The following is a 27,048-nucleotide window of genomic DNA, read 5'->3' as shown; positions in this document are numbered from 1 at the left end:
GACCAGCCTGCAGACAGGGTCATAACTGTCAAGCTGCCTAAATCCTCCCTCAGAGGGGAAGAGAATAACAGACAAACATAGGACTAACATGTCCCATAACAAACTTCCGCAGAAGTAAACAACAAGGATCGATCCAAGAGAAAGTTCCCGTAGGAAACATATAATCAAAAATAAAAGACATCCTAACTGGATAAAAGAAAATATAAGGCAACCCATAGGTTAACTCCTAAGAAGAAACAGGCATACCCCGCAGGACAAGCCAAACGGAACCCTGATCTTCCAACAAAACTGTGAAGGATCTCAATAACCCGACAATAAGGAGATTACGTCATCCCCTCATGTCTAATGAGGTGAGCCATTCACAGTAGAATACTGCGGATTCCCGTATCTGTTAAGGATAGGGTGCTCCAATAACTAAAAAATGTGTCTGAGTAAAACGCCAATGCACGCTATTCTGTAACGAAAGCACAACACTCAGGGACAGCTACACCCGCAGGGAACTGCATAGGCCCACCCAAGGTCGGGAGACCCGGGACAATAGGGCACGAGCACAATTGCAAATAAACGTCTGAACTTTGCAGACGCATAATTGCCAAAAATATGTTAAAGCGAAAACGTGCTGCAACCTCCGGGGTGGGTCGACAAGCCGCCCTGCAAGGAGGGATAAACATAATCTGGGTTGTCCGCATGTGTAGTAGTAGGGAGCAGTAGGGAACTCGCCTCACGGAGGACAGAACCCCTAGAGGTGGATGGCTCAGCGGTCCCTTGATTCCCCAAGCTCAAGGAACAAGGCGCTCTAATACGGCATACAGAACATGACTGATTGACATGTGTCAACAGGGCCAATTTGAATTCTTCACAAGTCAAAAAAACATAATTTATGCTTACCTGATAAATTCCTTTCTCCTGTAGTGTGGTCAGTCCACGGGTCATCATTACTTCTGGGATATTAACTTCTCCCCAACAGGAAGTGCAAGAGGATCACCCAAGCAGAGCTGCTATATAGCTCCTCCCCTCTACGTCACACCCAGTCATTCGACCAAGAACCAAACGAGAAAGGAGAAACTATAGGGTGCAGTGGTGACTGGAGTATAATTTAAAAATTTAGACCTGCCATAAAAAACAGGGCGGGCCGTGGACTGACCACACTACAGGAGAAAGGAATTTATCAGGTAAGCATAAATTATGTTTTCTCCTGTTAAGTGTGGTCAGTCCACGGGTCATCATTACTTCTGGGATACCAATACCAAAGCTAAAGTACACGGATGACGGGAGGGACAGGCAGGATCTTTATACGGAAGGAACCACTGCCTGAAGTACCTTTCTCCCAAAAACAGCCTCCGAAGAAGCAAAAGTGTCAAATTTGTAAAATTTGGAAAAAGTATGAAGAGAAGACCAAGTTGCAGCCTTGCAAATCTGTTCAACAGAGGCCTCATTCTTAAAGGCCCAAGTGGAAGCCACAGCTCTAGTGGAATGAGCTGTAATTCTTTCAGGAGGCTGCTGTCCAGCAGTCTCATAAGCTAAACGTATTATGCTACGAAGCCAAAAAGAGAGAGAGGTAGCAGAAGCTTTTTGACCTCTCCTCTGTCCAGAATAAACGACAAACAGGGAAGAAGTTTGGCGAAAATCTTTAGTTGCCTGTAAATAAAATTTAAGGGCACGGACTACATCTAGATTGTGCAGAAGCCGTTCCTTCTTTGAAGAAGGATTCGGACACAATGATGGCACAACAATCTCTTGATTGATATTCTTGTTAGTGACAACCTTAGGTAAGAACCCAGGTTTAGTACGCAGAACAACCTTATCTGAATGAAAAATCAGATACGGAGAATCACAGTGTAAGGCTGATAACTCAGAGACTCTACGAGCCGAGGAAATAGCCATTAAAAACAGAACTTTCCAAGATAACAGCTTGATGTCAATGGAATGAAGGGGTTCAAACGGAACACCCTGTAAAACGTTAAGAACTAAATTTAAGCTCCATGGTGGAGCAACAGTTTTAAACACAGGCTTAATCCTGGCCAAAGCCTGGCAAAAAGCCTGAACGTCTGGAACTTCTGACAGACGCTTGTGTAAAAGAATGGACAGAGCTGAGATCTGTCCCTTTAAGGAACTAGCAGATAAACCCTTTTCTAAATCTTCTTGTAGAAAAGACAATATCCTAGGAATCCTAACTTTACTCCATGAGTAACTCTTGGATTCGCACCAATGTAAGTATTTACGCCATATTTTATGGTAAATCCTTCTGGTAACAGGCTTCCTAGCCTGTATTAAGGTATCAATAACTGACTCCGAAAAACCACGCTTTGATAAAATCAAGCGTTCAATTTCCAAGCAGTCAGCTTCAGAGAAATTAGATTTTGATGTTTGAAAGGACCCTGAATTAGAAGGTCCTGTCTCAGAGGCAGAGACCAAGGTGGACAGGATGACATGTCCACTAGATCTGCATACCAGGTCCTGCGTGGCCACGCAGGCGCTATTAGAATCACCGATGCTCTCTCCTGTTTGATCCTGGCAATCAATCGAGGAAGCATCGGGAAGGGTGGAAACACATAGGCCATCCCGAAGGTCCAAGGTGCTGTCAAAGCATCTACCAGGACCGCTCCCGGGTCCCTGGACCCGTAACAAGGAAGCTTGGCGTTCTGGCGAGACGCCATGAGATCTATCTCTGGTTTGCCCCAAAGTCGAAGTATTTGGGCAAAGACCTCCGGATGAAGTTCCCACTCCCCCGGATGAAAAGTCTGACGACTTAGGAAATCCGCCTCCCAGTTCTCCACTCCAGGAATGTGGATCGCTGACAGGTGGCAAGAGTGAGACTCTGCCCAGCGAATTATCTTTGATACTTCCATCATCGCTAGGGAGCTTCTTGTCCCTCCTTGATGGTTGATGTAAGCTACAGTCGTGATGTTGTCCGACAAACCTGATGAACCCCCGAGTTGTTAACTGAGGCCAAGCCAGAAGGGCATTGAGAACTGCTCTCAATTCCAGAATGTTTATCGGAAGGAGACTCTCCTCCTGAGTCCATGATCCCTGAGCCTTCAGGGAATTCCAGACAGCGCCCCAACCTAGTAGGCTGGCGTCTGTTGTAACAATTGTCCAATCTGGTCTGCTGAATGGCATCCCCCTGGACAGATGTGGCCGAGAAAGCCACCAATGAAGAGAATTTCTGGTCTCTTGATCCAGATTCAGAGTAGGGGACAAATCTGAGTAATCCCCATTCCACTGATTTAGCATGCATAATTGCAGCGGTCTGAGATGGAGGCGTGCAAAGGGTACTATGTCCATTGCCGCTACCATTAAGCCGATTACCTCCATGCATTGAGCCACTGACGGGTGTTGAATGGAATGAAGGACACGGCAAGCATTTTGAAGCTTTGTTAACCTGCCTTCTGTCAGGTAAATCTTCATTTCTACAGAGTCTATAAGAGTCCCCAAGAAGGGAAACCTTGTGAGCGGTAAGAGAGAACTCTTCTCTACATTCACCTTCCACCCATGCGACCTTAGAAATGCCAGTACTAACTCTGTATGAGACCTGGCAGTTTGAAAGCTTGAAGCTTGTATCAGAATGTCGTCTAGGTACGGAGCCACCGAAATTCCTCACAGCCTTAGCACCGCCAGAAGAGAGCCCAGAACCTTTGTGAAGATTCTTGGAGCCGTAGCCAACCCGAATGGAAGAGCTACAAACTGGTAATGCCTGTCTAGGAAGGCAAACCTTAGATACCGGTAATGATCTTTGTGAATCGGTATATGAAGGTAGGCATCCTTTAAATCCACTGTGGTCATGTACTGACCCTTTTGGATCATGGGTAAGATTGTCCGAATAGTTTCCATTTTGAACGATGGAACTCTTAGGAATTTGTTTAGGATCTTTAAATCCAAGATTGGTCTGAAGGTTCCTTCTTTCTTGGGAACCACAAACAGATTTGAGTAAAACCCTTGTCCGTGTTCCGACCGCGGAACCGGATGGATCACTCCCATTAGTAAAAGATCTTGTACACAGCGTAGAAACGCCTCTTTCTTTATCTGGTTTGTTGACAACCTTGAAAGATGAAATCTCCCTTTTGGGGGAGAGGCTTTGAAGTCCAGAAGATATCCCTGAGATATGATCTCTAACGCCCAGGGATCCTGGACATCTCTTGCCCAAGCCTGGGCGAAGAGAGAGAGTCTGCCCCCCACTAGATCCGTTCCCGGATCGGGGGCCCTCACTTCATGCTGTCTTGGGGGCAGCAGCAGGTTTTCTGGCCTGCTTGCCCTTGTTCCAGGACTGGTTAGGTTTCCAGCCTTGTCTGTATCGAGCAACAGCTCCTTCCTGTTTTGGTGCAGAGGAAGTTGATGCTGCTCCTGCCTTGAAGTTACGAAAGGCACGAAAATTAGACTGTCTAGCCCTAGGTTTGGCTCTGTCTTGAGGCAGGGCATGGCCTTTACCTCCTGTAATGTCAGCGATAATTTCCTTCAAACCGGGCCCGAATAAGGTCTGCCCTTTGAAAGGTATGTTAAGTAATTTAGATTTAGAAGTAACATCAGCTGACCAGGATTTTAGCCACAACGCTCTGCGTGCCTGAATGGCGAATCCGGAATTCTTAGCCGTAAGTTTAGTTAAGTGTACTACGGCATCAGAAATAAATGAATTAGCTAGCTTAAGGGTTTTAAGCTTGTGTGTAATCTCATCCAATGGAGCTGATTCAAGGGTCTCTTCCAGAGACTCAAACCAAAATGCTGCTGCAGCCGTGACAGGCGCAATGCATGCAAGGGGTTGTAATATAAAACCTTGCTGAACAAACATTTTCTTAAGGTAACCCTCTAATTTTTTATCCATTGGATCTGAAAAGGCGCAGCTATCCTCCACCGGGATAGTGGTACGCTTAGCTAAAGTAGAAACTGCTCCCTCCACCTTAGGGACCGTTTGCCATAAGTCCTGTGTGGTGGTGTCTATTGGAAACATCTTTCTGAATATAGGAGGGGGTGAGAAAGGCACACCGGGTCTATCCCACTCCTTAGTAACAATTTCAGTAAGTCTCTTAGGTATTGGAAAAACGTCAGTACTTGACGGTACTGCAAAATATTTATCCAACCTACACATTTTCTCTGGTATTGCAACTGTGTTATAATCATTCAGAGCCGCTAAGACCTCCCCTAGTAATACACGGAGGTTTTCCAGCTTAAATTTAAAATTTGAAATGTCTGAATCCAGTTTAATTGGATCAGATCCGCCACCTGCAGAATGAAGCTCTCCGTCCTCATGTTCTGCAAATTGTGACGCAGTATCTGACATGGCCCTAATATTGTCAGCGCACTCTGTTCTCACCCCAGAGTGATCTCGCTTACCTCTAAGTTCTGGTAATTTAGACAAAACTTCAGTCATAACATTAGCCATGTCCTGTAGTGTGATTTGTAATGGCCGCCCTGAAGTACTCGGCGTTACAATATCACGCACCTCCCGAGCGGGAGATGCAGGTACTGACACGTGAGGCAAGTTAGTCGGCATAACTTCCCCCTCGTTGTTTGGTGAATGATGTTCAATTTGTACAGAATGACTTTTATTCAAAGAAGCATCAATGCAATTAGTACATAAATTTCTATTGGGCTCCACCTTGGCTTTTGCACATATAGCACAGAGATATTCCTCTGAATCAGACATGTTTAACAAACTAGCAATTAAACTAGCAAGCTTGGAAATACTTTTCACTCAAATTACAAGTAATATGAAAAACGCACTGTGCCTTTAAGAAGCACAGAAAAAAATTATGACAGTTTAATAATAAAAAACCGGAAAAATTATAACAATCAGATTTTTCCCAGTAAAAGCATAAATTTAGCAAAGGATTGCCCCCATTAGCAATGGATAACTAACCCTTAATAGCAGAGAAACAAATGTACAAAATATAAACGTTTTTTTTTTTTTTTTTATCACAGTCAAAGCACAATCTCACAGGTCTGCTGTGAGTGATTACCTCCCTCAAAATAATCTTTGAAGACCCTTGAGCTCTGTAGAGACGATCCGGATCATGCAGGAAGAGAAAAAAGTCTTTTGACTGAATTTCTGATGCGTAGCAAAAGCGCCAAAATAGGCCCCTCACCCACAGCAGTGAGGGAAGCTCAGTAAACTGTCTCAAATTAAAATAAACGACAGCCAAGTGGAAAAAAGTGCCCAAAAACAATTTTTCACCCAGTACCTCAGATATTTAAACAATTTAGCATGCCAGCAAAAACGTTTAAAATTAAATATCATGAAATGTCATTAAACAGCCTGTTGCTAGACGTTCCCACTGCAAGTAAGGCTAAAGATTATATGCATATAGTATTACCCAGAGAAGTGCCATTCCCCAGAATACTGAAGTGTACACATATATACATAAACAGCCTGATACCAGTTGCTACTACTGCATTTAAGGCTGAGCTTATATTATATCGGTATGGCAGTATTTTCTTAGTCAATTCCATTCCTCAGAAAATAATATACTGCAACATACCTCTTTGCAGGTGAACCTGCCCGATGTCCCCTGATCTGAAGTTTACCTCACTCCTCAGAATGGCCGAGAACAGCAAAATGAATTTTAGCTACGCCGGCTAAAATCATCCAAAAACTCAGGTAGATTCTTCTTCAAATTCTACCTGAGAAGGAACAACACACTCCGGTGTTGTTTTAAAATAACAAACTTTTGATTGAAGATATAAAAACTAAGTATAATCACCACAGTCCTCTCACACATCCTATCTATTAGTTGGGTGCAAGAGAATGACTGGGTGTGACGTAGAGGGGAGGAGCTATATAGCAGCTCTGCTTGGGTGATCCTCTTGCACTTCCTGTTGGGGAGGAGTTAATATCCCAGAAGTAATGATGACCCGTGGACTGACCACACTTAACAGGAGAAATCTGAATCTGAAATTTGAACAGTATCAGCATCAGAATCCTCCATAACTGGATAGAGCATATAATAATATGGACTATAAGAAAACAAAGTCTAAACGGCACCTGACATCCACAATGGCTGGGGCACTCACCACCTCCTATGAAGCAGACACTGGCAGACTAGAATTCTTCCGTCGCCACACGGTCAGGAATGCGGAAATGGAAGACTAGATTGTAAACACGCCCAGTCACAAGGTGAACCGTGCAGTAAAAAAAAACGGGCCCAACCATAAAGGTCGCGTCACTTCCAAAGGCCTTTATGTTCCAAGCCAGGAGCCCAGTTAACACTACACATAAGCAGATTGAATCATATAACAAACATAATTAAACCCCCCCTGTTCAATAATCCCCCTCAGGGGGATAATAAACCTTGATTCCAAGACACTAAAAGGAGTCTCACTGAGACCCTGTATTTTTATATAAATCTTAGCACCTTATAGGAAACAAATGAGAAACAAATGAGAAACAAATGAGGTACAGTACGTTCTGATGATTAATAAAATGAAACGATCTTACCGGAATCTAATCTACGCCATGGAACAGGAGCACGGCCCTTCAAGTGTGACGGATAGTAGCAGCGCCTCCGCCATGGACTTGGGAGAAGAAAGCAGGCAGCAAAGTTCTACAACGTCGATTTCTTGTGGAGCTGTTAACATGAGTCGGGATGGTTTCGAAGTAAGACTCTCCCTGCATCTCCGGACTAGCTTTAATTCAGGCCCACACTGAGAGACTGATAGGATTACTTAAAACTCCCGTCCCATGTTGAAGAGTACTACCCTCCATGAGAGACAAACAAACTTCTGACACTTCTCTGCAAACCTCCTGGGATAAAAGGCAGAGTATTTAAGCCTTGGTTGGGGTGCCTTTGCCTCCTCCTAGTGGCCAGGTTCTTATTTCCCAAAAGTAATGAATGCAGCTGTGGACTCTCCATTTATGAAGAAAATAGTTTCTTGGAACTGAATGGGAAATGAAGATATAGGCAGATTTCAAAACCAGCATCTGCCTGTAAAGCCCATGAAGTAGAGACAGACTTAGTAAAGACAGACCTGAGCCCTTCTGAAAAAGGAACCAAGTTCTGCTTATTTGCCCTACATATGCCCTTGATAATCCAATTCGTAATGGTAATTTTGTCAGATGCCAAACACGGACAAGGACCTTGAGGACAAAACAAACAACTTTTTTGTCTTCTTCATATTCTGGGTCAGCTTAAGATATATCGTACCACACCCAATCAGTAAAAAGGCCTTTCTGCATAAAAAGCTTGCTGGGAGAAAAATTTGGCAAACTGATGTCTTGTGAGAAAAAGAGACAAACTGAGGCAGAAAAACATTTTTACCGCATGTGCATACACTTGACTATACAACACCAAACTTCATTGTACAGAGACATGGGCATACAGTTGACTATACAACACCAAACCTTGTTGTACAGAGACATGGGCATACACTTAACTGTGCAACACCAAACCTCATTGTACAGAGACATGGGCATACACTTCACTGTGCAACACCAAACTTCATTGTACAGAGACATGGGCATACACCTGACTATACATCACCAAACTTCATTGTACAGAGACATGGGCATACACCTGACTATACATCACCAAACTTCATTGTACAGAGACATGGGCATACACCTGGCTATACATCACCAAACTTCATTGTACAGAGACATGGGCACACACTTCACTGTGCAACACCAAACCTCATTGTACAGAGACATGGGCATACACTTCACTGTGCAACACCAAACTTCATTGTACAGAGACATGGGCATACACCTGACTAAACAACACCAAACTTCATTGTACAGAGACATGGGCATACACTTGACTAAACAACACCAAACTTCATTGTACAGAGAAATGGGCATACACTTGACTGTACAACACCAAACTTCATTGTACAGAGACATGGGCATACACCTGACTGTACAACACCAAACTTCATTGTACAGAGACATGGGCATACACCTGACTATACACCACCAAACTTCATTGTACAGAGACATGGGCATACACCTGACTATACAACACCAAACGTCATTGTACAGAGACATGGGCATACACTTGACTATACAACACCAAACTTCATTGTACAGAGACATGGGCATACACTTGACTATACAACACTAAACTTCATTGTACAGAGACATGGGCATACACTTGACTATACGTCACCAAACCTCATGGTACAGAGACATGGGCATACACTTGACTATACAACACCAAACTTCATTGTACAGAGACATGGGCATAGACTTGACTATACAACACCAAACCTCATTGTACATAGACATGGGCATACACTTGACTATACAACACCAAACTTCATTGTACAGAGACATGGGCATACACCTGACTATACAACACCAAACTTCATTGTACAGAGACATGGGCATACTCTTTACTGTACAACACCAAACGTCATTGTACAGAGACATGGGCATACACTTGACTATACAACACTAACCCTCATTGTACAGAGACATGAGCATACACTTGACTATACAACACCAAACTTCATTGTACAGAGACATGGGCATACACTTGACTATGCAACACCAAACGTCATTGTACAGAGACATGGGCATACACTTGACTATACAACACCAAACCTCATTGTACATAGACATGGGCATACACTTGACTATACAACACCAAACTTCATTGTACAGAGACATGGGCATACACCTGACTATACAACACCAAACTTCATTGTACAGAGACATGGGCATACTCTTTACTGTACAACACCAAACGTCATTGTACAGAGACATGGGCATACACTTGACTATACAACACTAACCGTCATTGTACAGAGACATGAGCATACACTTGACTATACAACAGCAAACTTCATTGTACGGAGACATGGGCATACACTTGACTATACAACACCAAACGTCATTGTACAGAGACATGGGCATACTCTTTACTGTACAACACCAAACTTCATTGTACAGAGACATGGGCATACACCTGACTATACAACACCAAACGTCATTGTACAGAGACATGGGCATACACCTGACTATACAACACCAAACGTCATTGTACAGAGACATGGGCATACACCTGACTATACAACACCAAACTTCATTGTACAGAGACATGGGCATACACTTGACTATACAACACCAAACCTTGTTGTACAGAGACATGGGCATACACCTGACTATACAACACTAAACTTCATTGTACAGAGACATGGGCATACACCTGACTATACAACACCAAACTTCATTGTACAGAGACATGGGCATACACCTGACTATACAACACTAACCGTCATTGTACAGAGACATGGGCATACACTTGACTATACAACACCAAACGTCATTGTACAGAGACATGGGCATACACCTGACTATACAACACCAAACTTCATTGTACAGAGACATGGGCATACACTTGACTATACAACACCAAACGTCACTGTACAGAGACATGGGCATACACTTGACTATACAACACTAAACCTCATTGTACATAGACATGGGCATACACTTGACTATACAACACCAAACTTCATTGTACAGAGACATGGGCATACACCTGACTATACAACACCAAACGTCATTGTACAGAGACATGGGCATACACTTGACTATACAACACTAACCGTCATTGTACAGAGACATGAGCATACACTTGACTATACAACACCAAACGTCATTGTACAGAGACATGGGCATACTCTTTACTGTACAACACCAAACCTCATTGTACAGAGACATGAGCATACACTTGACTATACAACACAAAACGTCATTGTACAGAGACATGGGCATACACTTGATAATACAACACCAAACGTCATTGTACAGAGACATGGGCATACACTTGATAATACAACACCAAACGTCATTGTACAGAGACATGGGCATACACCTGACTATACAACACCAAACTTCATTGTACAGACACATGGGCATACACCTGACTATACAACACCAAACATCATTGTACAGTGACATGGGCATACACCTGACTATACAACACCAAACTTCATTGTACAGAGACATGTGCATACACTTGACTATACAACACCAAACGTCATTGTACAGAGACATGGGCATACTCTTTACTGTACAACACCAAACCTCATTGTACAGAGACATGGGCATACACTTGACTATACAACACAAAACGTCATTGTACAGAGACATGGGCATACACTTGACTATACAACACAAAACGTCATTGTACAGAGACATGGGCATACACTTGACTATACAACACCAAACGTCATTGTACAGAGACATGGGCATACACCTGACTATACAACACCAAACTTCATTGTACAGAGACATGGGCATACACTTGATAATACAACACCAAACGTCATTGTACAGAGACATGGGCATACACCTGACTATACAACACCAAACTTCATTGTACAGACACATGGGCATACACCTGACTATACAACACCAAACATCATTGTACAGAGACATGGGCATACACCTGACTATACAACACCAAACTTCATTGTACAGAGACATGTGCATACACTTGACTATACAACACCAAACGTCATTGTACAGAGACATGGGCATACTCTTTACTGTACAACACCAAACCTCATTGTACAGAGACATGGGCATACACTTGACTATACAACACAAAACGTCATTGTACAGAGACATGGGCATACACTTGACTATACAACACAAAACGTCATTGTACAGAGACATGGGCATACACTTGACTATACAACACCAAACTTCATTGTACAGAGACATGGGCATACACTTGACTATACAACACCAAACCTTGTTGTACAGAGACATGGGCATACACCTGACTATACAACACTAAACCTCATTGTACAGAGACATGGGCATACACCTGACTATACAACACCAAACTTCATTGTACAGAGACATGGGCATACACCTGATTATGCAACACCAAACTTCATTGTACAGAGACATGGGCATACACTTGACTATACAACACCAAACCTTGTTGTACAGAGACATGGGCATACACCTGACTATACAACACTAAACTTCATTGTACAGAGACATGGGCATACACCTGACTATACAACACCAAACTTCATTGTACAGAGACATGGGCATACACCTGACTATACAACACCAAACTTCATTGTACAGTGACATGGGCATACACCTGACTATACAACACTAAACCTCATTGTACAGAGACATGGGCATACACTTGACTATACAACACTAAACCTCATTGTACAGAGACATGGGCATACACTTGACTATACAACACCAAACTTCATTGTACAGAGACATGGGCATACACTTGACTATACAACACTAAACGTCATTGTACAGAGACATGGGCATACACTTGACTATACAACACCAAACTTCATTGTACAGAGACATGGGCATACACCTGACTATACAACACCAAACGTCATTGTACAGAGACATGGGCATACACCTGACTATACAACACCAAACTTCATTGTACAGAGACATGGGCATACACATGACTATACAACACCAAACCTTGTTGTACAGAGACATGGGCATACACCTGACTATACAACACCAAACTTCATTGTACAGAGACATGGGCATACACCTGACTATACAACACCAAACTTCATTGTACAGAGACATGGGCATACACCTGACTATACAACACTAAACCTCATTGTACAGAGACATGGGCATACACTTGACTATACAACACTAAACTTCATTGTACAGAGACATGGGCATACACCTGACTATACAACACTAAACTTCATTGTACAGAGACATGGGCATACACTTGACTGTATAACACCAAACTTCATTGTACAGAGACATGGGCATACACCTGACTATACAACACCAAACCTCATTGTACAGAGACATGGGCATACACTTGACTATACAACACTAAACCTCATTGTACAGAGACATGGGCATACACTTGACTGTACTACACTGTCACCGATACAAAGACATGGGCATGTGCATACACTTGACTGTACTACACCAACCGTCACCGGTACAGAGATATGGGCATGTGCATTCACTTGACTGTACTACACTAACCGTCACCGGTACAGAGACATGGGCACAACCGTCACCGATACAAAGACATGGGCATGTGTATACACCAACTGTCACCGGTACACAGACATTGGCATGTGCATATACTTGACTGTACTACACCAACCATCACCGGTACAGAGACATGGGCATGTGCATACACTTTACTGCACTACACCAACCGTCACCGGTACAGAGACATGGGCATGTGCATACACTTTACTGTACTACACCAACCGTCACCGGTACAGAGACATGGGCATGTGCATACACTTGAAGGTACAACACCAACCGTCACAGAGACAAGTAACTGACTCAGGCATGTGCATACACTTTTCTGTACAACATCAACCGTCACAGAGACAAGTAACTGACTCAGGCATGTGCATACACTTTACTGTACAACATCAACCGTCACAGAGACAAGTAACTGACTCAGGCATGTGCATACACTTTACTGTACAACACCAACTTATTTTTATGGATATGCTACAAATCATTCTACAGATTACGTTAAACATGAGGGTCTCACCGAGTCCACCTTTCCCTGGTTCTTCAGATACTCCTTGTACAGTTCATCAACATACTCCTCATACCTGTAACACCAAGAAATGTGTTGTAATGACAAGGGTAGCATACTAGTAACAATACTATAATACATGCAAAGTATTAGTCTTAGTATAGAACCGTATTACTATAAAACATGCAGAATATTAGTCTTAATATAGAACAGTATTACTATAAAACATGCAGAGTATTATGCTTAGTATAGAACAGTATTACTATAATATGTGCAGAGTATTAGGCTCAGTATAGAACAGTATTACTATAATATGTAGGGAAAAAACAAAGTAGGTTTAAGATACAACACTCAGAACTCAAATGCTATTCCCAAAAAGTGTACCTCCTAACATCAAACCAAAAACAGAAATAGAACAAGGGGATATGGGAACGCGCTGTAAAAACAGCGTATGAGAGGTATAATTGGCTATACAGGTGGCCCTCGTTTTACAACGGTTCAATTTACACCGTTTCAGAATAACAACCTTTTTTTCCAGTCATGTGACTGCTATTGAAAAGCATTGAGAAGCAGTGCATTAATTAAAATAGCCAGTAGGTGGAGCTGTCTGCTTGTGTTGCAGCAAAGCCAAGCAAGCTGAAATTAATCAGTTTAACCAGACCTGAGCAATCGAGCAGATTTTAAAGGAACAAGATCTTCCTGTCTATAAATCAGTCCAGATTGGAATGCATAGAAAGAACTGTTTGCAGAAAAATGCAAGTGAAGTCTGTGTTGTGTGATTATTCTATTAGGTTTATAATGCTGTTTAGCAAATGTTTTTGTTCATTTAACTTAGTTTAATGATATATTCTGTGTTGTGTGATTATTTTATTAGGTTTATAATGCTGTTTAGCATTTAAAGTCTTCATTTCAAAGCTTTAAAAAACAGAATTTATGCTTACCTGATAAATTACTTTCTCCAACGGTGTGTCCGGTCCACGGCGTCATCCTTACTTGTGGGATATTCTCTTCCCCAACAGGAAATGGCAAAGAGCCCAGCAAAGCTGGTCACATGATCCCTCCTAGGCTCCGCCTACCCCAGTCATTCGACCGACGTACAGGAGGAAATATGCATAGGAGAAACCATATGATACCGTGGTGACTGTAGTTAGAGAAAATAATTCATCAGACCTGATTAAAAAAACAGGGCGGGCCGTGGACCGGACACACCGTTGGAGAAAGTAATTTATCAGGTAAGCATAAATTCTGTTTTCTCCAACATAGGTGTGTCCGGTCCACGGCGTCATCCTTACTTGTGGGAACCAATACCAAAGCTTTAGGACACGGATGAAGGGAGGGAGCAAATCAGGTCACCTAAATGGAAGGCACCACGGCTTGCAAAACCTTTCTCCCAAAAATAGCCTCCGAAGAAGCAAAAGTATCAAATTTGTAAAATTTGGCAAAAGTGTGCAGTGAAGACCAAGTCGCTGCCTTACATATCTGGTCAACAGAAGCCTCGTTCTTGAAGGCCCATGTGGAAGCCACAGCCCTAGTGGAGTGAGCTGTGATTCTTTCAGGAGGCTGCCGTCCGGCAGTCTCATAAGCCAATCGGATAATGCTTTTAAGCCAAAAAGAAAGAGAGGTAGAAGTTGCTTTTTGACCTCTCCTTTTACCAGAATAAACAACAAACAAAGAAGATGTTTGTCTGAAATCTTTAGTAGCCTCTAAATAGAATTTTAGAGCACGGACTACGTCCAAATTGTGTAACAAAAGTTCCTTCTTTGAAACTGGATTCGGACACAAAGAAGGTACAACTATCTCCTGGTTAATATTTTTGTTGGAAACAACTTCCGGAAGAAAACCAGGCTTAGTACGCAAAACCACCTTATCTGCATGGAACACCAGATAGGGCGGAGAACACTGCAGAGCAGATAACTCTGAAACTCTTCTAGCAGAAGAAATTACAACCAAAAACAAAACTTTCCAAGATAATAACTTAATATCTATGGAATGTAAGGGTTCAAACGGAACCCCTTGAAGAACTGAAAGAACTAGATTTAGACTCCAGGGAGGAGTCAAAGGTCTGTAAACAGGCTTGATTCTAACCAGAGCCTGAACAAATGCTTGAACATCTGGCACAGCTGCCAGCCGTTTGTGAAGTAAAACAGATAAAGCAGAGATCTGTCCCTTCAGAGAACTTGCAGATAATCCTTTCTCCAAACCTTCTTGTAGAAAGGATAGAATCTTAGGAATTTTTATCTTGTTCCATGGGAATCCTTTAGATTCACACCAACAGATATATTTTTTCCATATTTTATGGTAAATTTTTCTAGTTACAGGCTTTCTAGCCTGAATCATAGTATCTATTACAGAATCTGAAAACCCACGCTTTGATAAAATCAAGCGTTCAATCTCCAAGCCGTCAGTTGGAGGGAGACCAGATTCGGATGTTCGAATGGACCTTGAACAAGAAGGTCCTGTCTCAAAGGTAGCTTCCATGGTGGAGCCGATGACATATTCACCAGGTCTGCATACCAAGTCCTGCGTGGCCACGCAGGAGCTATCAAGATCACCGAAGCCCTCTCCTGATTGATCCTGGCTACCAGCCTGGGAATGAGAGGAAACGGTGGGAATACATAAGCTAGGTTGAAGGTCCAAGGTGCTACTAGTGCATCTACTAGAGTCGCCTTGGGATCCCTGGATCTGGACCCGTAGCAAGGAACCTTGAAGTTCTGACGAGACGCCATCAGATCCATGTCTGGAATGCCCCATAATTGAGTTATTTGGGCAAAGATTTCCGGATGGAGTTCCCACTCCCCCGGATGGAATGTCTGACGACTCAGAAAATCCGCTTCCCAATTTTCCACTCCTGGGATGTGGATTGCAGATAAGTGGCAGGAGTGATTCTCCGCCCATTGAATTATCTTGGTCACTTCCTCCATCGCCAGGGAACTCCTTGTTCCCCCCTGATGGTTGATATATGCAACAGTCGTCATGTTGTCTGATTGAAACCTTATGAATTTGGCCTTTGCTAGTTGAGGCCAAGCTTTGAGAGCATTGAATATCGATCTCAGTTCCAGAATGTTTATCGGGAGAAGAGATTCTTCCCGAGACCATAGACCCTGAGCTTTCAGGGGTTCCCAGACCGCGCCCCAGCCCACCAGACTGGCGTTGGTCCCAAAATTTTACCACAGTGTCTTAAAGCCTTAAAAGTATTGCACACCAAATTTGAAAGCTTTAACCCTTAAAATAACGGAACCGGAGCCGTTTTTACATTTAACCCCTATACAGTCCCAGCTATCTGCTTTTCTGAGACCCAACCAAGCCCAGAGGGGAATACGATACCAAATGACGCCTTCTATATAGCTTTTTCAGTGGTTCTTAGCTCCTCACACATGCATCTGCATGCCTTGCAATCCAAAAACAACTGCGCATTAGTGGCGCGAAAATGAGGCTCTGCCTATGACTAGAAAAGGCCCCCATCTGAAAAAGGTGTCTAATACAGTGCCTGCCGTTTTTTTTTTAAAACAATCCCCAAGATTATGATAACTATTAAGAGTTATAATCTGCAAAATATGCTTAGCAAAGTAATCGTTTTAGCCCAGAAAAATGTCTACCAGTTTTTTAAGCCCTTATGAAGCCCTTTATTCTTTTACTTAATCTAAGAAAATGGCTTACCGGTCCCCATAGGGGAAATGACAGCCTTCCAGCATTACATAGTCTTGTTAGAAATGTGGCCAGTCATACCTCAAGCAGAAAAGTCTGCCAACTGTTTCCCCCAACTGAAGTTACTTCATCTCAACAGTCCTGTGTGGAAACAGCAATCGATTTTAGTAACGTTTGCTAAAATCATCTTCCTCTTACAAACAGAAATCTTCATCTCTTTTCTGTTTCAGAGTAAATAGTACATACCAGCACTATTTTAAAATAACAAACACTTGATTGAAGGATAAAAACTACATTTAAACACCAAAAAACTCTTAACCATCTCCGTGGAGATGTTGCCTGTGCAACGGCAAAGAGAATGACTGGGGTATGCGGAGCCTAGGAGGGATCATGTGACCAGCTTTGCTGGGCTCTTTGCCATTTCCTGTTGGGGAAGAGAATATCCCACAAGTAAGGATGACGCCGTGGACCGGACACACCTATGTTGGAGAAATAATGTATTAGGTGTTACTTATAACAATTTTGAGAGGGGCCTGGAACCTATCTCCCTCACTTCCCATTGACTTACATTATAAACTGGGTTTCAATTTACAACGGTTTCGATTTACAACCATTCCTTCTGGAACCTAACCCCGGCGTAAAGTGAGGGCTACCTGTATAAAAAATGCAGAATGAACAAATGATAGATAATAAATATTTTTATAAATACAATAGAACAAACGATGCCGGCATCAAATTACAATAAAAATAAAATGTAGCAATTAAAAATAGAATATGAATATCGTAAAATATATTGCATCAATATGCAATATGCAAGTAACAGAGTCAATGTTACCGTCCTTACACACTTCAGCGTGTGAATATTACTGTCTGATCCAGCTGCTTATGTGAATAGAGGTTTGACTTTTGTAGGTCCCTCGGCGTAGGTAGTGCAACAGAACAACGGAAAAAACAGGTTTTCCTCGCTTACATCCGATGACTGTGAGTTAGATTTCAAAGCTACATTCACAGCAATGGTGGCGGGGTTTCCTGTGCTGTGAGCCGGTTCCGGTCGGGAGGTCAAAGTGCAAAAAGATGTCAAGCAGCGAAAAACTTTGTTTTTTGAAGTAAAGATAGAATGGACTGTTTAGCAAATGTAGATCATGGGTGGGAATTACGCATATAGAGTCAATTTGTGTATTAAAAAGGCTCAATGCACCACACCTACCACATATGTAAGCTAAGCAGATATATCGCAGGTAAAGCTTGTGACAGCGTCCATTTTATTCAAATGCCAGCGTTTTAAACAGTGCTGGATAGGATAGGTAGATCATGGGTGATGGTATTTCCAAAAAACAACTCCGTGGGTTAGAGCTGTTTTTTCCGTTGTTCTGTTGCACTACCTACGCGGAGGGGGCTACAAAAGTCAAACCTCTATTCACATAAGCAGCTGGATCAGACAGTAATATTCACACGCTGAAGTAACATTGACTCTGTTACACTGCAGTATTACTTGTTATTGTGCGACATTGTTTCTCAGCTACACACACCATGACATATTGATGCAATATATTTTACGATATTCATAATCTATTTTTAATTGCTACATTTTATTTTTATTGTAATTTGATGCCGGCATCGTTTGTTCTATTGTATTTATAAAAATATTTATTATCTATCATTTGTGCATTCTGCATTTTTTATATAGCCAATTATACCTCTCATACGCTGTTTTTACAGCGCGTTCCCATATCCCCTTGTTCTATTACTATAATATGTGCAGAGTATTAGGCTCAGTATAGAACAGTATTACTATAATATGTGCAGTGTATTAGGCTCAGTATAGAACAGTATTACTATAATATGTGCAGAGTATTAGGCTCAGTATAGAACAGTATTACTATAATATGTGCAGTGTATTAGGCTCAGTATAGAACAGTATTACTATAATATGTGCAGTGTATTAGGCTCAGTATAGAACAGTATTACTATAATATGTGCAGAGTATTAGGCTCAGTATAGAACAGTATTACTATAATATGTGCAGTGTATTAGGCTCAGTATAGAACAGTATTACTATAATACATGCAGAGTATTAGGCTCAGTATAGAACAGTATTACTATAATATGTGCAGTGTATTAGGCTTAGTATAGAACAGTATTACTATAATATGTGCAGTGTATTAGGCTCAGTATAGAACAGTATTACTATAATACATGCAGAGTATTAGGCTCAGTATAGAACAGTATTACTATAATACATGCAGAGTATTAGGCTCAGTATAGAACAGTATTACTATAATATGTGCAGTGTATTAGGCTCAGTATAGAACAGTATTACTATAATATGTGCAGTGTATTAGGCTCAGTATAGAAAAGTATTACTATAATATGTGCAGTGTATTAGGCTTAGTATAGAACAATATTACTATAATATGTGCAGTGTATTAGGCTCAGTATAGAACAGTATTACTATAATATGTGCAGTGTATTAGGCTAAGTATAGAACAGTATTACTATAATATGTGCAGTGTATTAGGCTCAGTATAGAACAGTATTACTATAATATGTGCAGAGTATTAGGCTCAGTTTAGAACAATATCACTATAATAAATGCAGAGTATTAGGCTCAGTATAGAACAGTATTACTATAATATGTGCAGTGTATTAGGCTCAGTATAGAACAGTATTACTATAATACATGCAGAGTATTAGGCTCAGTATAGAACAGTATTACTATAATACATGCAGAGTATTAGGCTCAGTATAGAACAGTATTACTATAATATGTGCAGTGTATTAGGCTCAGTATAGAACAGTATTACTATAATATGTGCAGTGTATTAGGCTCAGTATAGAACAGTATTACTATAATATGTGCAGTGTATTAGGCTCAGTATAGAACAGTATTACTATAATACATGCAGAGTATTAGGCTCAGTATAGAACAGTATTACTATAATACATGCAGAGTATTAGGCTCAGTATAGAACAGTATTACTATAATATGTGCAGAGTATTAGGCTCAGTATAGAACAGTATTACTATAATACATGCAGAGTATTAGGCTCAGTATAGAACAGTATTACTATAATATGTGCAGTGTATTAGGCTCAGTATAGAACAGTATTACTATAATATGTGCAGTGTATTAGGCTCAGTATAGAACAGTATTACTATAATATGTGCAGTGTATTAGGCTTAGTATAGAACAGTATTACTATAATATGTGCAGTGTATTAGGCTCAGTATAGAACAGTATTACTATAATACATGCAGAGTATTAGGCTCAGTATAGAACAGTATTACTATAATACATGCAGAGTATTAGGCTCAGTATAGAACAGTATTACTATAATATGTGCAGTGTATTAGGCTCAGTATAGAACAGTATTACTATAATATGTGCACTGTATTAGGCTCAGTATAGAACAGTATTACTATAATATGTGCAGAGTATTAGGCTCAGTATAGAACAGTATTACTATAATATGTGCAGAGTATTAGGCTCAGTATAGAACAGTATTACTATAATATGTGCAGAGTATTAGGCTCAGTATAGAACAGTATTACTATAATATGTGCAGTGTATTAGGCTCAGTATAGAACAGTATTACTATAATATGTGCAGTGTATTAGGCTCAGTATAGAACAGTATTACTATAATATGTGCAGTGTATTAGGCTCAGTATAGAACAGTATTACTATAATATGTGCAGAGTATTAGGCTCAGTATAGAACAGTATTACTATAATATGTGCAGTGTATTAGGCTCAGTATAGAACAGTTTTACTATAATATGTGCAGTGTATTAGGCTCAGTATAGAACAGTATTACTATAATATGTGCAGTGTATTAGGCTCAGTATAGAACAGTATTACTATAATACATGCAGAGTATTAGGCTCAGTATAGAACAGTATTACTATAATATGTGCAGTGTATTAGGCTCAGTATAGAACAGTATTACTATAATATGTGCAGTGTATTAGGCTCAGTATAGAACAGTATTACTATAATATGTACAGTGTATTAGGCTCAGTATAGAACAGTATTACTATAATATGTGCAGAGTATTAGGCTCAGTATAGAACAGTATTACTATAATATGTGCAGTGTATTAGGCTCAGTATAGAACAGTATTACTATAATATGTGCAGAGTATTAGGCTCAGTATAGAACAGTATTACTATAATATGTGCAGTGTATTAGGCTCAGTATAGAACAGTATTACTATAATATGTGCAGTGTATTAGGCTCAGTATAGAACAGTATTACTATAATATGTGCAGTGTATTAGGCTCAGTATAGAACAGTATTACTATAATATGTGCAGAGTATTAGGCTCAGTATAGAACAGTATTACTATAATATGTGCAGTGTATTAGGCTCAGTATAGAACAGTATTACTATAATATGTGCAGTGTATTAGGCTCAGTATAGAACAGTATTACTATAATATGTGCAGTGTATTAGGCTCAGTATAGAACAGTATTACTATAATATGTGCAGTGTATTAGGCTCAGTATAGAACAGTATTACTATAATATGTGCAGTGTATTAGGCTCAGTATAGAACAGTATTACTATAATATGTGCAGTGTATTATGCTCAGTATAGAACAGTATTACTATAATATGTGCAGTGTATTAGGCTCAGTATAGAACAGTATTACTATAATATGTGCAGTGTATTAGGCTCAGTATAGAACAGTATTACTATAATACATGCAGAGTATTAGGCTCAGTATAGAACAGTATTACTATAATATGTGCAGTGTATTAGGCTCAGTATAGAACAGTATTACTATAATATATGCAGAGTATTAGGCTCAGTATAGAACAGTATTACTATAATACATGCAAAGTATTAGGCTCAGTATAGAACAGTATTACTATAATACATGCAAAGTATTAGGCTTAGTATAGAACAGTATTACTATAATACATGCAAAGTATTAGGCTTAGTATAGAACAGTATTACTGTACTATAATATGTGCAGAGTATTAGGTTCAGTATAGAACATTATTACTATAAAACATGCATAGTATTAAGCTCAGTATAGAACAGTATTGCTATAATATGAGCAGAGTATTAGGCTCATTATAGAACAGTATTACTAAAATACATGCAAAGTATTAGGCTTAGTATAGAACAGTATTACTATAATACATGCAAAGTATTAGGCTAAGTATAGAACAGTATTACTAAAATACATGCAAAGTATAAGGCTCAGTATAGAACATTATTACTATAAAACATGCAGAGTATTAGGCTCAGTATAGAACAGTATTACTATAATATGTGCAGAGTATTAGGCTCAGTATAGAACAGTATTACTATATTATGTGCAGAGTATTAGGCTCAGTATAGAACAGTATTACTATAATATGTGCAGAGTATTAGGCTCAGTATAGAACAGTATTACTATAATATGTGCAGAGTATTAGGCTCAGTATAGAACAGTATTACTATAATATGTGCAGTGTATTAGGCTCAGTATAGAACAGTATTACTATAATACATGCAGAGTATTAGGCTCAGTATAGAACAGTATTACTATAATATGTGCAGTGTATTAGGCTCAGTATAGAACAGTATTACTATAATATGTGCAGTGTATTAGGCTCAGTATAGAACAGTATTACTATAATATGTGCAGAGTATTAGGCTCAGTATAGAACAGTATTACTATAATATGTGCAGAGTATTAGGCTCAGTATAGAACAGTATTACTATAATATGTGCAGAGTATTAGGCTCAGTATAGAACAGTATTACTATAATATGTGCAGTGTATTAGGCTCAGTATAGAACAGTATTACTATAATATGTGCAGTGTATTAGGCTCAGTATAGAACAGTATTACTATAATATGTGCAGTGTATTAGGCTCAGTATAGAAATGTATTACTATAATATGTGCAGTGTATTAGGCTCAGTATAGAACAGTATTACTATAATATGTGCAGTGTATTAGGCTTAGTATAGAACAGTATTACTATAATACATGCAGAGTATTAGGCTCATTATAGAACAGTATTACTATAATACATGCAAAGTATTAGGCTTAGTATAGAACAGTATTACTATAATACATGCAAAGTATTAGGCTTAGTATAGAACAGTATTACTGTAATACATGCAGAGTATTAGGCTCAGTATAGAACAGTATTACTATAAAACATGCATAGTATTAAGCTCAGTATAGAACAGTATTGCTATAATATGTGCAGAGTATTAGGCTCAGTATAGAACAGTATTACTATAATATGTGCAGAGTATTAGGCTCAGTATAGAACAGTATTACTATAATATGTGCAGAGTATTAGGCTCAGTATAGAACAGTATTACTATAATATGTGCAGTGTATTAGGCTCAGTATAGAACAGTATTACTATAATATGTGCAGTGTATTAGGCTCAGTATAGAACAGTATTACTATAATATGTGCAGTGTATTAGGCTCAGTATAGAACAGTATTACTATAATACAAGCAGAGTATTAGGCTCAGTATAGAACAGTATTACTATAATATGTGCAGAGTATTAGGTTCAGTATAGAACATTATTACTATAAAACATGCATAGTATTAAGCTCAGTATAGAACAGTATTGCTATAATATGAGCAGAGTATTAGGCTCAGTATAGAACAGTATTACTATAATATATGCAAAGTATTAGGCTTAGTATAGAACAGTATTACTATAATACATGCAAAGTATTAGGCTAAGTATAGAACAGTATTACTAAAATACATGCAGAGTATTAGGCTCAGTATAGAACAGTATTACTATAATATGTGCAGAGTATTAGGCTCAGTATAGAACAGTATTACTATAATATGTGCAGAGTATTAGGCTCAGTATAGAACAGTATTACTATAATACATGCAGAGTATTAGGCTCAGTATAGAACATTATTACTATAAAACATGCAGAGTATTAGGCTCAGTATAGAACAGTATTACTATAATATGTGCAGAGTATTAGGCTCAGTATAGAACAGTATTACTATAATATGTGCAGAGTATTAGGCTCAGTATAGAACAGTATTACTATAATATGTGCAGTGTATTAGGCTCAGTATAGAACAGTATTACTATAAAACATGCAGAGTATTAGGCTCAGTATAGAACAGTATTACTATAATATGTGCAGAGTATTAGGCTCACTATAGAACAGTATTACTATAATATGTGCAGAGTATTAGGCTCAGTATAGAACAGTATTACTATAATATGTGCAGAGTATTAGGCTCATTATAGAACAGTATTACTATAATACATGCAGAGTATTAGGCTCAGTATAGAACAGTATTACTATAATACATGCAGAGTATTAGGCTCAGTATAGAACAGTATTACTATAATACATGCAGAGTATTAGGCTCAGTATAGAACAGTATTACTATAATATGTGCAGAGTATTAGGCTTAGTATAGAACAGTATTACTATAATATGTGCAGTGTATTAGGCTCATTATAGAACAGTATTACTATAATATGTGCAGAGTATTAGGCTTAGTATAGAACAGTATTACTATAATATGTGCAGAGTATTAGGCTCAGTATAGAACAGTATTACTATAATACATGCAGAGTATTAGGATCAGTATAGAACAGTATTACTATAATACAAGCAGAGTATTAGGCTCAGTATAGAACAGTATTACTATAATATGTGCAGTGTATTAGGCTCATTATAGAACAGTATTACTATAATACATGCAGAGTATTAGGCTCAGTATAGAACAGTATTACTATAATATGTGCAGAGTATTAGGCTCAGTTTAGAACAATATTACTATAATACATGCAGAGTATTAGGCTCAGTTTAGAACAATATTACTATAATATGTGCAGAGTATTAGGCTCAGTATAGAACAGTATTACTATAATACATGCAGAGTATTAGGCTTAGTATAGAACAGAATTACTATAATACATGCAGAGTATAAGGCTCATCATAGAGCAGTATTACTATAATACATGCAGAGTATAAGGCTCATTATAGAACAGTATTACTATAATACATGCAAAGTATTAGGCTCAGTATAGAACAGTATTACTATAATATGTGCAGAGTATTAGGCTCAGTTTAGAACAATATCACTATAATAAATGCAGAGTATTAGGCTCAGTTTAGAACAATATTACTATAATACATGCAGAGTATTAGGCTTAGTATAGAACAGTATTACTATAATACATGCAGAGTATAAGGCTCATTATAGAACAGTATTACTATAATATGTGCAGAGTATTAGGCTCAGTTTAGAACAATATTACTATAATACATGCAGAGTATTAGGCTTAGTATAGAACAGTATTACTATAATACATGCAGAGTATAAGGCTCATTATAGAACAGTATTACTATAATACATGCAGAGTATTAGGCTCAGTTTAGAACAATATTACTATAATACATGCAGAGTATTAGGCTCAGTATAGAACGGTATTACTATAATACTAGTGGGTACAGTGACTAGTCTGGACGATTATTAGTGGGTACAGTTACTATATTGGGCTGATTATTAGTGGGTAAAGTGACTGTATCTGGCTGATTATTAGTGGGTACAGTTACAGTGGCTGACTACTAGCGGGTACCTTGATTATTATGTGACTGTATCTGGCTTATTACTAGGGGTACATTTACTGTATCTGGCTGACTACTATAGGGTAGTTACTATATATGGCCAATTACTAGTGGGTACTGTGACTGTATTGGGATGATAACTAGTGGGTACAGTGACTGTATTGGGATGATAACTAGTGGGTACAGTGACTGTATTGGGATGATAACTAGTGGGTACTGTGACTGTATTGGGATGATAACTAGTGGGTACAGTGACTGTATTGGGATGATAACTAGTGGGTACTGTGACTGTATTGGATGATAACTAGTGGGTACAGTGACTGTATTGGGATGATAACTAGTGGGTACAGTGACTGTATTGGGATGATAACTAGTGGGTACAGTGACTGTATTGGGATGATAACTAGTGGGTACAGTGACTGTATTGGGATGATAACTAGTGGGTACAGTGACTGTATTGGGATGATAACTAGTGGGTACAGTGACTGTATTGGGATGATAACTAGTGGGTACTGTGACTGTATTGGGATGATAACTAGTGGGTACAGTGACTGTATTGGGATGATAACTAGTGGGTACTGTGACTGTATTGGGATGATAACTAGTGTGTACTGTGACTGTATTGGGATGATAACTAGTGGGTAATGTGACTGTGGACAACAGGTGTGACGAAAGCAGTCGAGCACTTGGATTGGAGGATTGTCCGGCAGAGTTCTGGACACGCCCCCTGGTGGGCGGTAGGCCTCTGATCCCTAGAAGGAGTGAATCTGCTGAACACTCGGCAAGCGGCAAGTGAGTGTAAAGTGAAAAAGATCGATGGAACGGTTTGTAGAGTACAACTGATACAGCACTGTATACGCCTTTCCCCCCCCCCCCCCCCCCTGGTGGGGACAAGTGTGTAAAAGCTCAGCGGTAGGAGAAAGAGCGGAATACAGGGTGAACCGAAATACACATAACAGAGGTGAGACTGTATCATTCTATTCATATATCTGCATTTCCTGCATCACGCACCACTACCTTTTTGCCTGAACTTTATCTCGACACCTGTCCACTACCTGAGACTGTTTGCTTAAATTGCTCCTGTTCTGTGCAGTACATTTTGAGATGGGACGTTGTTTAATTCTTGTTGGGTATTAGGTTTTCTCACTTTGTGTCTTTGGTATATATTATTAAGCGTTCCAGGCGACGCTAGAGAGACCTATTCCCAACATGCAGGGAAACAATCTTGTTATGGACGATAAAATAGTATCACAGTACTTTTCACTGCAACCTATAGAGACTGGGGGTGAACCTGATACAGAGCTATCAAGAATTTTTTCAACGGATAAAGCCTATTCCTCACTAGGAGAACTTTTTGACGATATG

At 39.6% G+C, this 27,048-nt stretch overlaps 1 protein-coding gene across 1 annotated transcript in view; it reads right to left on the bottom strand.

The window, feature by feature from the left end:
- The window catches only part of IFT172 (intraflagellar transport 172), a gene marked incomplete in the record, with an annotated part of 949,422 nt that overhangs the window by 294,190 nt on the left and 628,184 nt on the right, over positions 1–27,048 (bottom strand). Inside the window, 1 exon segment of the mRNA XM_053710932.1 lies at positions 13,476–13,539. Within this exon segment, the coding sequence (XP_053566907.1) occupies positions 13,476–13,539 (64 nt within the window).

The sequence above is a fragment of the Bombina bombina genome, chromosome 4 (genome assembly GCF_027579735.1).
Source record: "Bombina bombina isolate aBomBom1 chromosome 4, aBomBom1.pri, whole genome shotgun sequence".
Classification (NCBI taxonomy): Eukaryota; Metazoa; Chordata; class Amphibia; order Anura; family Bombinatoridae; genus Bombina; species Bombina bombina.
This window is presented reverse-complemented; position numbering and strand designations above follow the sequence as displayed.